The sequence below is a fragment of the Nannobrachium achirus genome, assembly GCF_963921795.1.
Source record: "Nannobrachium achirus genome assembly, chromosome: 20".
In the NCBI taxonomy this organism is placed as follows: Eukaryota; Metazoa; Chordata; class Actinopteri; order Myctophiformes; family Myctophidae; genus Nannobrachium; species Nannobrachium achirus.
Window position 1 is genome coordinate 55,414,184 of NC_137827.1, and position 13,488 is coordinate 55,427,671.

A 13,488-nucleotide genomic window follows, 5' to 3' on the forward strand; every position below is an offset into this window, starting at 1 on the left:
AAATACGAAACAAACATGTTTGGACATACAAGGTTTCCACCCGACAACGACGAAATATAACTGAAATATAAATGTAATTGGCCCACTGGCTTGTCACTTGTCATGATCTGAAATGGCAAATCTTTTGAGTAGCAGCAGCGCTATAGAGAGAGATCTCTCTCTCTCTCTCTATAGCGCGCAATGAGGGCCTCTACAACTCTTTTTCCCGGGCTGAATCAGGGGCCCAGCACGTCCCTGGATGGAGGAGAGGAAGCAGGAGGGAGGAGGGGGTGAAGGGAGGAGGGTCCTTCTAGCTCCGCAGGAGGTTGTGCACCCTGTGGAGCTGGGACTGGGACAGCACCAGGCGGTGGACCTGCTCCTGGCCCCGCGGACACGGAACCATGACCCGACCCACCAGCACCGTGTCCCCATGTCTCTCCTCCTTGGCCTGCGTGGGGAGAGCAAGAGCAGGAGGCCCAGTTAGAAAGGACAACTTTAGTTTGTTTTTTTTACAACAAGGGTTCATCATTTTAGATTGTAAATTTAGGGCCTAGAATTATTGAACGCTTTAGCTATTGAAAAATAGCAGATATACAAGCTCACAGCGCGGCACCGAGTGCCGCGCTGCGAACTTGTAGATCTGTATTTTTTGAAAAAGTCGTGGAAATTTATGCAAATCTTTGAATATATGTATTTTTTAAAGCGAACGTTTTTAACTAAAATGTTGCTTCTGGTGGTGGTCCCTGGAACTAGATATTTTGAGATGGGGGTCCGTGGCCATAGTAGTCTCTCAAGTAGTCTCTCAAGAACAGAACTGAGCTCCAGTTAACTGAAAAGGACCTTTTCTTTGACGATGGCTGGCCAGATTGCTGACATAGAAACAGGAAAGGTTTTTCAAAAAACATTAGAAGGATTCAAAAGACACTTACAGAATCGGGTCAAAATTCGAATTTTCAAAAAAAAATCAAAAATAGCAGATCTACAAGCTCGCAGCGTGGCTGTGAGCTTGTATATCTGCTATTTTTTCAATAGTTAGAGCAAAAAAATAATGATACACAATAATGTGTACCCGTTCTGAATTGGTTAAAGAATATAAAAGATGAGTGTTGAAATGATTTCATTTACTTCTTTCTATTGTTTTAGAGATTCTTATTTCAGTGGTTGGGGGCATGCGTACAAGTGGCTAAATATGTCATTTTACACAGAATAAGCCCATTCCCAAGATACGACGCAACCTTTCATGGTTGGATGTGACTTATGGGGGCTAGAAGTGTTACTGTAAATAGCAATACAAATTAGCTTGTATAGGCCTACCGGTTAACCTGACTTTCGCCAGAAAGTTGCAGCAGTGCGTAACGCTCTGCCTTACATCTGGGCTCTCTCGGGCAGACTCGATGTAAGGGACGGGCCATTTTTTGAATTTCTGTAGCAGGTGATTGGATGTGGCCGTTTCTATCACAGTCTGGGAGTGCCAACTCCAACCACTCATATTGGCCTGTCTGCATGACGTTGCACCCAGAATCCGCCTCCTGGGTTTCCACGTGGTCTGCAATCAGACTCTATTGGATCAGAGCCGCTCAGAGCCCGCCCATAGCTGCCGCTGATTGGTCCGGCCCGGGACTTTACGAGTGTTATCAACTCTGGCCGAGCAAGCCCAGATGGTAAAAGCAGAGCGTTATATACGCAATGCTGCCACCATCTGGCGAAAGTCAGGTTACCTACCGGTATCTGCTATTTCTGAGAACCATGGTTAATCTAAAACAGGGGTTCCCAAACGGTAGATTGTGAGTAGTGGGCACCCCTGATCTAAAACAAAGTTCAAAATAAGAGTTAAAGAGTCGGCTAAAATATACAGCTATAATAGGTTAAGTGTAGCATGCAGTCAATGTGAATTTAAAAGTATTGACAGTAGAATCTTGCCGTGGAATTTTGCTAATTTTGAACGTAGATCCCATCATTGTGTAAACTAGAATGTATGCCAGATGACATGAAACAAGGTCTTTGAAGTCATCAGGCATCTCCTCACGTCGGATTTATAGGTTCAAAATGGAAAAATTCCCCTTTGAGTGTCTGTTGAGTGAAGGTTAATGGTAGAAAACATGGAACACTTTTCCTTTCGGTCCAGGTCCATGACGCTCTTACCTTTACAAAGGAGTTTGAGGGAAATGTGGCAAAGTCCGACGAGACTCGAGCTCCTGGCTGCTGGTTGACAACGTGCTCCGCTACCTCATCCTGACAACGAGGTGCAACAAAAGAAGAGGAGTTTTATTTTTCTACATAATCTCCTTGAACAAACAACACTGACACATAAAGTTTGTTTGTTCCAAAAAGAAATGTCATCTACTTTCTATAGAGCATCGCAGCGGAAGTTGATTCCTGGTGTCACTACGTCATTCCCCATTCATTTTCGCCATAGACTTTTACAAAAATATTTATAACAATTATGTTAAGCCTCGAACCAAGCCATCCAGGATGGAGGTGAATCATGACCATATAACCTTTTTTTCTATGAAAAGAACATTTTGAAAATCGCTAAACAAAGGGTAGTTATTAAATGTAGTATATCAAATAATGTAATATTAAAATATGTTTTCACATAGGATCAAAGGTTATATGGTCATGATTCACCTCCATCCTGGATGGCTTGGTTCGAGGCTTAACATAATTGTTATAAATATTTTTGTAAAAGTCTATGGCGAAAATGAATGGGGAATGACGTAGTGACCCCAGGCATCCACTTCCGCTGCTATGCTCTATTGGTGTTTGTTTGGGAGCTAATAGGTGTTGCCAATGACTTGATGAACCACCAGATGTCACTGATGAGTAGGTTAAAGAAATATTTCACTTTCAAAAAAACTTTTGGTAATTTTATCGTCTAATCAGGCTTTTATGAACACCCTGAACAGTTTTTAATTTGCTTGATTCAATATTTAGATATTTGATGTAAATGTTACCAGGCCCAGGGCCTCTCCCCACACACACCCACTGTAACTTCAAACTCCAATTTAAAGTTATACTATGTAACTTTTTTAATAAAACAAATCTTAAAATTGTCCTAACTATTAAATCGCTTAAGTTTTAGAACACCCACTCCGTTAATTTCAGCCCCAAAAGCCTTTTCTTTATATGTTTTCTACATACCCATGACAGGGGCTGTATTTCCCGGCAAAATGATGTCATCTCCCACATGATACACATCATACACCACCGGCCAATCACAGCGAGTCTTGTGTCACTTCAGAAAATAGCTTCCCTCACAACTGTGTTTACATTGGTGAAGCAATCTTGCATGCTACTCCCTCAATCCTGGTCTAAAAATGACGGGAGACGGCTATATGGATTCGTATCGGCGAGGCGGAGGTGGTCGCGGCAGCCGCGGTGGTCCGCGGACCCCCGTTCCGGTGGTCCGCGGCGAAAAAGCAATACCGCTACTGACCACTAGTTGAGCAGCTTCCACAGTACAGCTTTAACCATGATAGATTCAATAAAAACACCCATTATTTTTTCTGGTGACACATACTACCCTCCTAATACATGAGCAGGCCATGTTTTTTCGATAACTTTTTTTCATTTATCATTAATAATTATTTTTTGTATTTCATTTTTTCCATTTTCCCAAATAATTATTAAAAATAAATGAAAGAAGTTATTGAAAAAACACAGCCTGCTCACGTATTAGGAGGGTAGTATGAGTCACCAGAAAAAATAATGGGTGTTTTTAATGAATCTATCATGGTTAACTCATACAGTGCCGCCGGCCACAAGGGGCGCTAGAGTGCCAGAAATTTCTCTATAGACCTTCGCTCTAGCTTCCGTCGACACTGTCCCAAGTGCCTTGGGATTTCACTCCAGCCAATGCTATAGGTGACGAGAGGAGGAAGCTAGCTGACACCTAGCCAAAATGCTAACCCATTTAGAAGCCCGATCTAAAGCTATTTCAGTCGCAAAAAACTTTTTCTTTGGGTCTGGGAACACAATCCGGAGAAAATCCTGTCTAAAGATGTGATTTATTATTGGAGTTGGCGGCGCGATGCGGCCGTTAGCGCGACTACGGCCCGTGTATGGCCGAGTGTTGGCCTGGACCATGGATGGACGTTTAGACCGGGGCTTCGTTGAGGCCTCCGATTAAATAATTCATTTTATTAAATATCCCGAACTAGTTCGGGATAGGCACCCTGGAATACGTTGCGCCGCCGACAGTATATATTGAAGTTTTTTTGGGGGGCTCTAAACTTTATTTTAAACCATTTTCAATGGAATAAATCGTCGGACCATCTAGCGTCTCTCGTTGGCTAGCGCTGGACGAGCAAGGACCACCCACGTTGCTCCAAGCAGCTCGGGGTAAGTAAAATAGCAAATAAAATATTGTATTGGATTGAAATAAAGCCGAACTTGTTCGGGATAGGCACTTATAGGGTTAAAATGGAGTTTGAAGTTACAATGGGTGTGTGTGTGTGTGTGTGTGTGTGTGTGTGTATGTGTGTGTGTGTGTGTGTGTGTGTGTGTGTGTGTGTGTGTGTGTGTGTGTGTGTGTGTGAGTAAAGCCCATAAGGTGTTTCCCTGTTGAAAGTGGAATATCTCTTTAAGCCACTGCACTGAATGCATTTCAACATACAGTATGACCTACTGAATTATTAGCTTGAAACCTGTCTACTGCTCTATACAGTACATTACAAATATGACATTTAATACAAATCTACATACAGTGGGTGACCATTATATATCTAGGAGCAGAAATGACCAGTCTTGTCTCACTCAGTGCTAGTACACACACTAATTGTCATTTGTTTTGTGTGTGCGTGCGTGCACGTGTGTGCGTGTGCACCTTCAGTCTGTCCAGTGTGTCACTGAGGGACTGTAGTCTAGCAGTCTGTTCTAGGAGCTGAGCACTGGGAGACACTGCAAAACAAAACAATGAGACAGGATATGATGTCTTTCTTGTACATTAGCAAGACAAATGATTTGCCTGTTCCCCGGTTACTATATTTTACAATAACAGTTTTCATTTTCACAAATTTGATCTGAAGCTATGTCAAGTCATAAATCCATGTATGAAGCCATGTATTTAATTTACTATATTTTGGCCGGTAAATCACATTATTCAAAGCATACATATAATACAAGCATACCAATGTATGTATGTATGTATGTATGTATGTACCGGTATGTATGTATGTATGTATGTATGCATATTATACAAAATATACACACACACACACACACACACACACACACACACACACACACACACACACACACACACACACACACACACACACACACACACATCTTCAAATAAACAGTAAAAGAAAAAAAAACACAAATAAATCATGTCCCAGACGTTTGCTCTATTTTTGCATGTGCTGAACCTAAAGCAGCCCGAAAGAACCTCCGGTATCTCCCTTACAACACTTTCCTGTGTGGTCCTTCCTAAAAAGAAATCAAACCTCGGTTCGAAGTGAAGCGGTGAATCTTTATTCTATGTGTTCTAGAGTATCACCGCTGATATCTGTGTTCTAGATCTATACATTTTGTGTTCGAGGCCTATACTTTCTATGTGTTTTAGTTCTATATTTTTATGAATTCTTAATGAATGAATGATTTTGTTTGGAGGGCCAAATTGTCATGTGAAGCTTGACCAATCCTCAATACTGCATGCACGGGACTCCTTGGAAGCCTATGGGACAGACTGTACGGGACAGACAAAGCCACTCCTTGGAAGCGGCTTTCACCGCTTCAAAATCCACCCTATTCCAACGCTGGAGTACCTGGAGACTTCCCTGTGATGTCCACCACCTTGACGTTAGCGCTCATCTGCAGCAGCGTCTCCAGCAGCTGGTCAGTCTTGCGGTACAGAGCGCTGGACACCACCTCCGGTCGCCCTCCGTCTTTGGAGGGCAGCTTGGGCACATGGAGGGGGGGCAGGGAGGCCAGCTGGGCACGCATCTTCTCAGCCTTCACGGAGGAGACCAGAACAGAGCAACAACAAATCATGTTATTTATTTTCAGAACGGGTACACATTATTGTGTATCATTATTAAATGCTTTAACTATTGAGAAATTAAGCAATATTAGACGAGAGGGTGTGCATTAACACGGTTATCCGGCACGACAGCCTTGCCGCAGGAACGAGCCGACAGGCGAGTTCTGTAGGTAGCTTCGATTATACAACTGATTATACAACTGTTGCCCAAAAAAACACGTCAACTTCATTTCATTGTAATTAAGATATTCAATAGGAATTTGTAATTTTTGAATGCCACATTTAGCTACTAAGTCCCTGAACGTCACATGAAAACCGCTAGCCTAGCCGCCTAGCAAAGTGTGCCGAGAGAGGAGCGCTTGCTGTCTTTCGTGACCAACACAGCTGATTTCTTTACTTGTGCAGTAGTGCTCGTTATATGCACGGTTGGAGAGCCTGTTTTCCATTGAGAGCCCGACTACCTGTTGTATAATAGCAGATATACAAGCTCACAGCGCAGCACCGAGTGCCGCGCTGCGAGCTTGTAGATCTGCTATTTTTGAGAAAACCGTGAAAATTTGAATTTTGACCCCGGTTCTATAAGTGTCTTTTGAATCCTTCTAAGATTTTTTTGAAGAACCTACGTTTCTATATGTCAGCAATCTGGCTAGCCATTGTCAAAGAAAAAGGTCCTTTTCACTTAACTGAAGCTCAATTAGTCTGTTCTTGAGAGACCACTATGTCAGTGGTTCTCAAACCTTTTCATATGAAGGACCCCCAAAATGATATTTATTTGGCCACGGACCCCCATCTCAAAATATTTACTTTCAGGAACCACCCAGAAGCAAAATTTGAGTTACAACTGTTCACTTTGAAAATACATATATTCAAAGATTTGCACACATTTTCACGACTTTTTCAAAAATAGCAGATCTACAAGCTCGCAGCGCGGCGATATCTGCTATTTTTCACTGGTTAAAGCATTCAATAATTCTAGGCCTAAATGGTTTAAAAAAGAAAAAATATCCCATGATTTTGTAACCCATTTTTGTCAATTATCTAATGTAATCCTGGACGCTACACTCCCTCTGCCAACCTGGGGAGAGCAATGGACAGACGTCATGTTTCCTTCTATGCATGAGGAGTCCAAGTTGCTTCTTTTCACCTGACAGGGGGGAGTTTCCCCCGGTTGGACACATGGAAGGAACATGTTATTCCAACCAGTTCCTTTATCCTCCATCAGGCGCCCCGGGTAGCCAGGGGGAGGCAGTATGGAGACCAGGATTACTGCATGTTTTTTGTGAGGGTACCTTCCCTAGGAGACACAGGAAGAACATGCAAATTCCGCATAGAAAGGCCCTTTTGCTAACCCCACCTAGGGTGTGGGCACGGATGAGGTGGAGGACCCCAGCGCCCCCAGCACCCGGTGGGAATAGAACCCAGGACCTTCTAGCCGTGCCCCCATGTTATTGCTACATGAATATGCAACAGCAATTAAGTTTGAATGGCTATTTAGCAATATTCATGTTAAATACACCTGCAACTTCACACAAAAGCCAGTACTAGTGCTTCCGAGTCACTTCTTAAACAGTACATATTGATGACACAGTCCTGTACTCGGTTGGCCTGGCCCAACCAGCATTTTGTTTTAAAGTCACAAGCCTTCAGAATGCTAAACCTGGTATTAAACGCCTACAAAACAAAGGTCGTGTGGTTTGGCAGGAAGACATGTGCTCCCCCAGAGTACCACAAAGGACAGCTCAAAGCTTGAGCTAGAATAGATAAAGCTTACAAATATCTTGGCTTCTGGTTAGCTAGCACTCTGTCCTCAATACTCTTATAGCCCCTTTCCTACTGTACACAAACTCCACTAACACCCACTAACATCTAGCTTGTATCTTTACTGGGAAAGGTTAAGCAGATCCTGGGACATAATGACTGTGCTGAGCGGCAGTGATAGAAACATAACTCCCAGGCAGATGCTCAAATCCTTGCCCCTTCTCCAGTCTGAAGCTATAAGAGAGACCCTGATTTGATGGGAAGAGGGAATAAAGAGACCATAGACTCTATAGCGGGAGTATTTATTTCACTCTCCACTTTGCCACTAAAATTAGATACGTGTGAACCATAAGAATAATTTACCGTAATCTTTTCAATCCCATTTCATGCCCCCCACCCGTATGGGCGGACTTTATGGGGGTGCAGGGGGTGCACTGCACCCCCAGGCATTTCTGAGCATTTTGGGGAAAAAAGTAAGTCTCTAGCCCATTCCTGTCAAGAGTTATGATTTTTTAAAGAATTAACCAACTAATAGTCACTGGTTTCTCCCCATCACACAGAGACCAGCTGGCGACAATAAGTTGATTGATTGGAATGTTAAGTGATCAGAGCCTCTCTCTCTATGAAGATAGCATTGCTAAGAATGGGGGTTGTCAGACTATGAATATAACTGAACATACCTGCAATATCCGAACTGTACACAAAGATTACACATATTAGGCTTGGAAAATAATTAAAAAGGGGTTTAAAATGTAAAAATATCTATTTTTTAAGTTATTATTCACTGATATTCCCTTATTGTTCATTACTTAAAATAAATTAAATTACAATAATTATTGTCCTGCATCAAACAAAATGTTTTGTAGCCATTTAGAAATTATAGCTGAGATTATCAAAAGTTTTATTCTTATTGGCATTTCTTGTAAGCTGCAACTGTGTTACCAATAATGAAAGTAGCTATTTTACTTAATAATGAACACAATTTGTAAAATAACACTGCTCTAACCACACATAATTGTACTTGTGTTTTATTTGGTACACTAGTGGTCTGGTGGACACAATGAATAACAGTAGTTGGACAGTGTGATAAGTTAGTGTTGAGCCTGGGGTTGACAATGCATGTTGCTGCTCAAGCCTGCCCCCCCTAGGGCAAATGGCAAAGTCCGCCTATGGCCCACCCCCTAACTTTTCATAACCACAACTGGCAAGCAATACCAAAACAATTATTGTCAGTTTGGACACTTGTAACTGTGTATAGACGTACTGTATGCGCATGCATAACGTGAATGACAAATCGAGTGGCAAAGTGAGTGGCAAAGTGAGTTTAACGTTGTTTAATGCAATCAGATTAGTTTGACAGAATGTTCTGTTTGGATGTACAGTATGGGCTGTCAAGTAGGCCAGAAAGTAGTGTTTTGTGTGAGAGAGGAGAGAGCAGACGCTGTTTGCAGGCACTTCACGAACACACTTCTATGCAGTGTTGTTTTTGACAGCAAATTTTGATTTAGTTTTAGTCATAGTCTTTTGAATAAAATCTAATTTAGTTTTAGTCATAATTTAGTCTCCTGAAAAGTTTTAGTTTTAGTCTAATTTTAGTCGACTAAATATCATGAGATTTTAGTTGACTAAATCTACAGTTGATTCTAGTCAACTGAAATGTATTTTGGCAGGCCTTGATGGCATTGTAATGACTGATTTTACGCTTGGTTGCATGCTGAAAATAGCCGATCTACAAGCTCACAACGCGTCGCAGCAGCAACACCTGCGAGCAACCAAACATAAAATGACTCTCTTCTCCACCAGTCCCTCCCTAACATTTTAGTCTAGTTTTTATTTTGTTGACGAAATTGTCAATATATTTAGTCTTAGTTTTAGTCATCACAGCTTAGTTTTTATTTCATTTTTATTTTGTTTTCGTCAGTGAAAAAAAAACGCAGTCGACAAACATTTTTCGTCATCGTTTTAGTCGACGAAATCAACACTGCTTCTATGGAACACACTCATTTCTGGTGAAAGAACAGTTATTGTATTAAGAACAAATCGTAATAACCCGTCTGGTTAAATAAAGGTTAAAGGAAGAAGACACGTTAAAGACAGCGACCCACCTTGAGCCTGTTGTTCTCATTCTTCAGTTGTTTGATGCAGAGTCTCTGAGCCTCGATCTGCTGAGTCAGCAGTGGAGAGTCAATCACCTGCAGCCCTGATCCTGTTCCCATGCCTGACACCATGCCTGCTGTGGGGAGAACAGATGTTAGTTATCAGCACAAGACCTGGAAAAACACTGAAAAAACACACAGTGTCCTGGGCGCTACACTCCCTCTGCTAACCTGGGGATAGCATGTTGTTTTGTGAGGGTACCTATATACCCTAGGGCAGGGGTTTTCAAAGTGGGTGACGGGGCACCCTGGGGTGCCGTGATGCCAGTCCAGGGGTGCCGCGAGATCATTTGATACTATTTGGAATTCATCAATATCACTACGTCAATATCACTTCACTATGCTTAGGAAAACAGGCTTGCACTCTACTTGATGAGTTCTTTTTCCATCTGCAGTACGACAACTCTTCACCAAAAATAGCCGATCTACAAGCTTGTAGATCGGCTATTTTTGGTGAACCTTCCCCCCAGAATTGTCAGTTCTGATGGAAACTGATATTTCTCCAATAGGATGTAAGATTCTAAAAATGAACAGTGTAACTCAGGGGTGCCGTGGATGAAAAAGTAATTTACAGGGGTGCCCTGAGTCAAAGAAGATTGAAAGCCCCTGGCCTAGGGGACAGACACGGGGAGAACATGCAAACTTCACACAGAGAGGCCCTTTTGCCAACCCCACCTATAGGGTATGGGCACTGATGACGTGGAGGAGAGAACACGCCCCCCCCAGCGCCCACAGCGGGAATCAAACCCAGGACCTTCTTGCCAGGGACGTGCTGGCCATTGGGAAAAGCGGGACAACTCCCGAACACCGGTTCATTCCCGGCCGGTCCAGGCCGGCCATTAGGAAAAAATTAAAAATAAAATGTCGGCCTTCGTTCCATTTTGGGGGCTGGGCGGCCAACAAAGTAACTCGTCACTGTCGGGCAGAAACCTCGTATCTCCAAGTTTCAAATGTATACATTGTTTCGCAAAACAAAGCTCTGCTTCATCATATAAGGCCGTTGCACAAAAGTAGTGAAAACAGCAGATCTACAAGCACACAACGCCTCGCACAGCGAGGCGTTGTGTGCTTGTAGATCGGCTGTTTTCACTAGTTTAAATCATTTTTAAAATGATAAATACAAAACAAACGGTTTTGGACATACAAGGTTTCCACCCGACAACGACGAAATATAACTCATGTACAGTAATTGGCCCACTGGCTTGTCACTTGTCATGATCTGAAATGGCAAATCTTTGAGTAGCAGCAGTGCTATAGAGAGAGATCTCTCTCTATAGCACGCAATGAGGGCCTCTCCAACTCTTTTTCCCGGGCTGAATCAGGGGCCCAGCACGTCCCTACTTCTTGCTGTGAGAAAAAGTGCTAGTTGCTAGCGATGTTGCATCCCAGCTAGAAGGCCACCGTGCCCCCCATGCAAAAACATTCTGCGCTGACATGAGTTTCTTCCAGTGAAATCCAAGTGTACATCTAAGAATTAAGAGTTGAGAATCTTTGGGTCAAAGCATGCAAGAACAAAACACACTGGTTGGTGTTTGAGGTATTTAAAGGACAACTTTGTTTTTTTTTACAACAAGGGTTCATATTTTAGATTGTAGTAAGAGAAAAGAAACAATTAGTGTTGAAATGTTTTCATTTACAGCTTTTCCATCGTTTTAGCGATTTTCATTACTTTGATTTCAGCGGTTGTGGGCATGCATGCAAGTGGCTAAATATGTCTTTTTAAACACAATAAGCCCATTCCCAAGAAGATGCACCACAATCATTCATGAGCAGATGTGACTTATGGGAGCTACAGTAAATTGTAATAAAGAAATTGCCGGCTTATTGTGTCTAAAAAGACATATTTAGCCACTTGCATGCATGCCCCCAACCACTGAAATCAAAGTCATTAAAGGGGAAGACCACCCATTTTCAATGTTGAACTATGTCATTAATATACCTTAGAGGAGTTGTGTGGAAGTAGAAAAGAAGTTCCCCCCCCCCCCCCCCCCCCTTCTGTCTTGCCTAGAACTGGAGGATTGATTTTGGGGTTTGTATTGTAAATTACAATGTGTGATGTCATCAAGTTGTAATTTACAATACAAACCCCAAAACCAATCCTCCAGTTCTAGGCAACACAGAAGGGGGGGGGGGGAACTTTTTTTCTTCTTCCACACAACTCCTCTAAGGTATATTAATGACATAGTTCAATATTGAAAATGGGTGGTCTTCCCCTTTAAAATGGCTAAAGCTATAGAAAGAAGTAAAAGAAAACATTTTAACCCTAAAATATGAACACTTGTTCATGAAAAAACAAAGTTGTCCTTTAACAACGACAGCATGCAGAAGACTGAAGCCAGTGTATGACTTCAGTGTGCAGGTACCTTTTTGTTCTTCTGTGAGTTATAAGGGGGTGCAGAGACAGAGAGGAAAGGAAGGAGGAGATATAGAGACACAAAGAGGAGAAACAGAGGGAATCAGCGAGTGTCAGGGCCACCTATAGGGGTTCAATCAGCACCTCGGTCTGACTTCATCTTTCACCACAAAACGAATAAAGTTAGTTTAACCCATTAATACCGGGAACACATTATTATGCATTATTTTATGCTTTAACTATAAAAAAAGAAATAGCAGATCTACAAGCTCACAGCGCTGCGAGCTCTGCTATTTTTGGAAAATCGTGACAATTTTTACAAGTCTTTGAATAATTTGACCCGATTCTGTTCTAAAGTTTAAAAAAAAAAAAAACTATAGCAGTGATGTTTCTATAACAGTGATCCTCAAACCTTTTCATGTCAAGGACCCCCAAAATGATACGTATTTGGCCACAGACCCCCATCTCAAAATACTGAGTTCCAGGGACCCCAGAAGCCAAATGTTCAAATGTTCGCTTTAACAATGCATATATTCAAAGAATTGCACACATTTTCACGTCTTTTCAAAAATATTGCATCTGCTATTTTTAAATAGCTAATAAAGTACAAAATAACTCCATGGCTTAATGGTTTAAAGTATAGTTGTGTACTGTGTGTTCCAAACGAAGACGATACGACGAACGTCAGATTGCGTTCCGTACCCTCTCCTCCCGACATCCCTGTGACAATGGAAGCTATGCCCGATGGGGACGTCCCTCTCAGCCCGTCCATGCTCATCTTTGATTGGCTGTTGATGCGCAGCTTCAGCTCCGCCTTCTCCGATTCCAGCTGGTCGATGTCGGCCTGCAGAGCATCCATGGTTTCCTCAAACTCCCTGAAGAAAAAGAAAAAAAGATGCTGTTATGGAACAGACTGGTAATAAACATTACAGGGAAAAAAGAAACCTCCAAAATGCTGAATCACTTCCATCAGTGGCATTGTGGCAAGAACGACTTTATTTAATTCATAGCGTTTTACATCAGATCAGTGGCAGAGCACCTATTAGTTACTGACTTAAAGGACAACTTTGTTTTTTTACAACAAGGGTTCATATTTTAGATTGTAATAAGAGAAAAGAAAAAGTGAGTGTTAAAATGTTTTCATTTGCTTCGTTCTATTGTTTTATCGTGTTTACTGTGTAAAATGTGGGGCATGCGTACGCATGGGGGCATGCGTACAAGTGGCTAAATATGTATTTTTAGACACAATAAGCCAGCAG

At 42.1% G+C, this 13,488-nt stretch overlaps 1 protein-coding gene across 1 annotated transcript in view; it reads right to left on the bottom strand.

Annotated features, from left to right (window-relative positions):
• Window positions 1-249: 249 nt before the first annotated feature.
• Window positions 250-13,488, bottom strand: part of LOC308306254 (dynactin subunit 1-like) — a gene marked incomplete at its 5' end in the record, with an annotated part of 36,567 nt that continues 23,328 nt past the window's right edge. Inside the window, 6 exons of the mRNA XM_080751154.1 lie at window positions 250-427; window positions 2,122-2,211; window positions 4,805-4,878; window positions 5,748-5,934; window positions 9,826-9,953; window positions 12,932-13,104. Of these exons, the coding sequence (XP_080607280.1) occupies window positions 290-427; window positions 2,122-2,211; window positions 4,805-4,878; window positions 5,748-5,934; window positions 9,826-9,953; window positions 12,932-13,104 (790 nt within the window). The 3' untranslated portion in view covers window positions 250-289. The remainder of the gene's footprint in view (window positions 428-2,121; window positions 2,212-4,804; window positions 4,879-5,747; window positions 5,935-9,825; window positions 9,954-12,931; window positions 13,105-13,488) is intronic.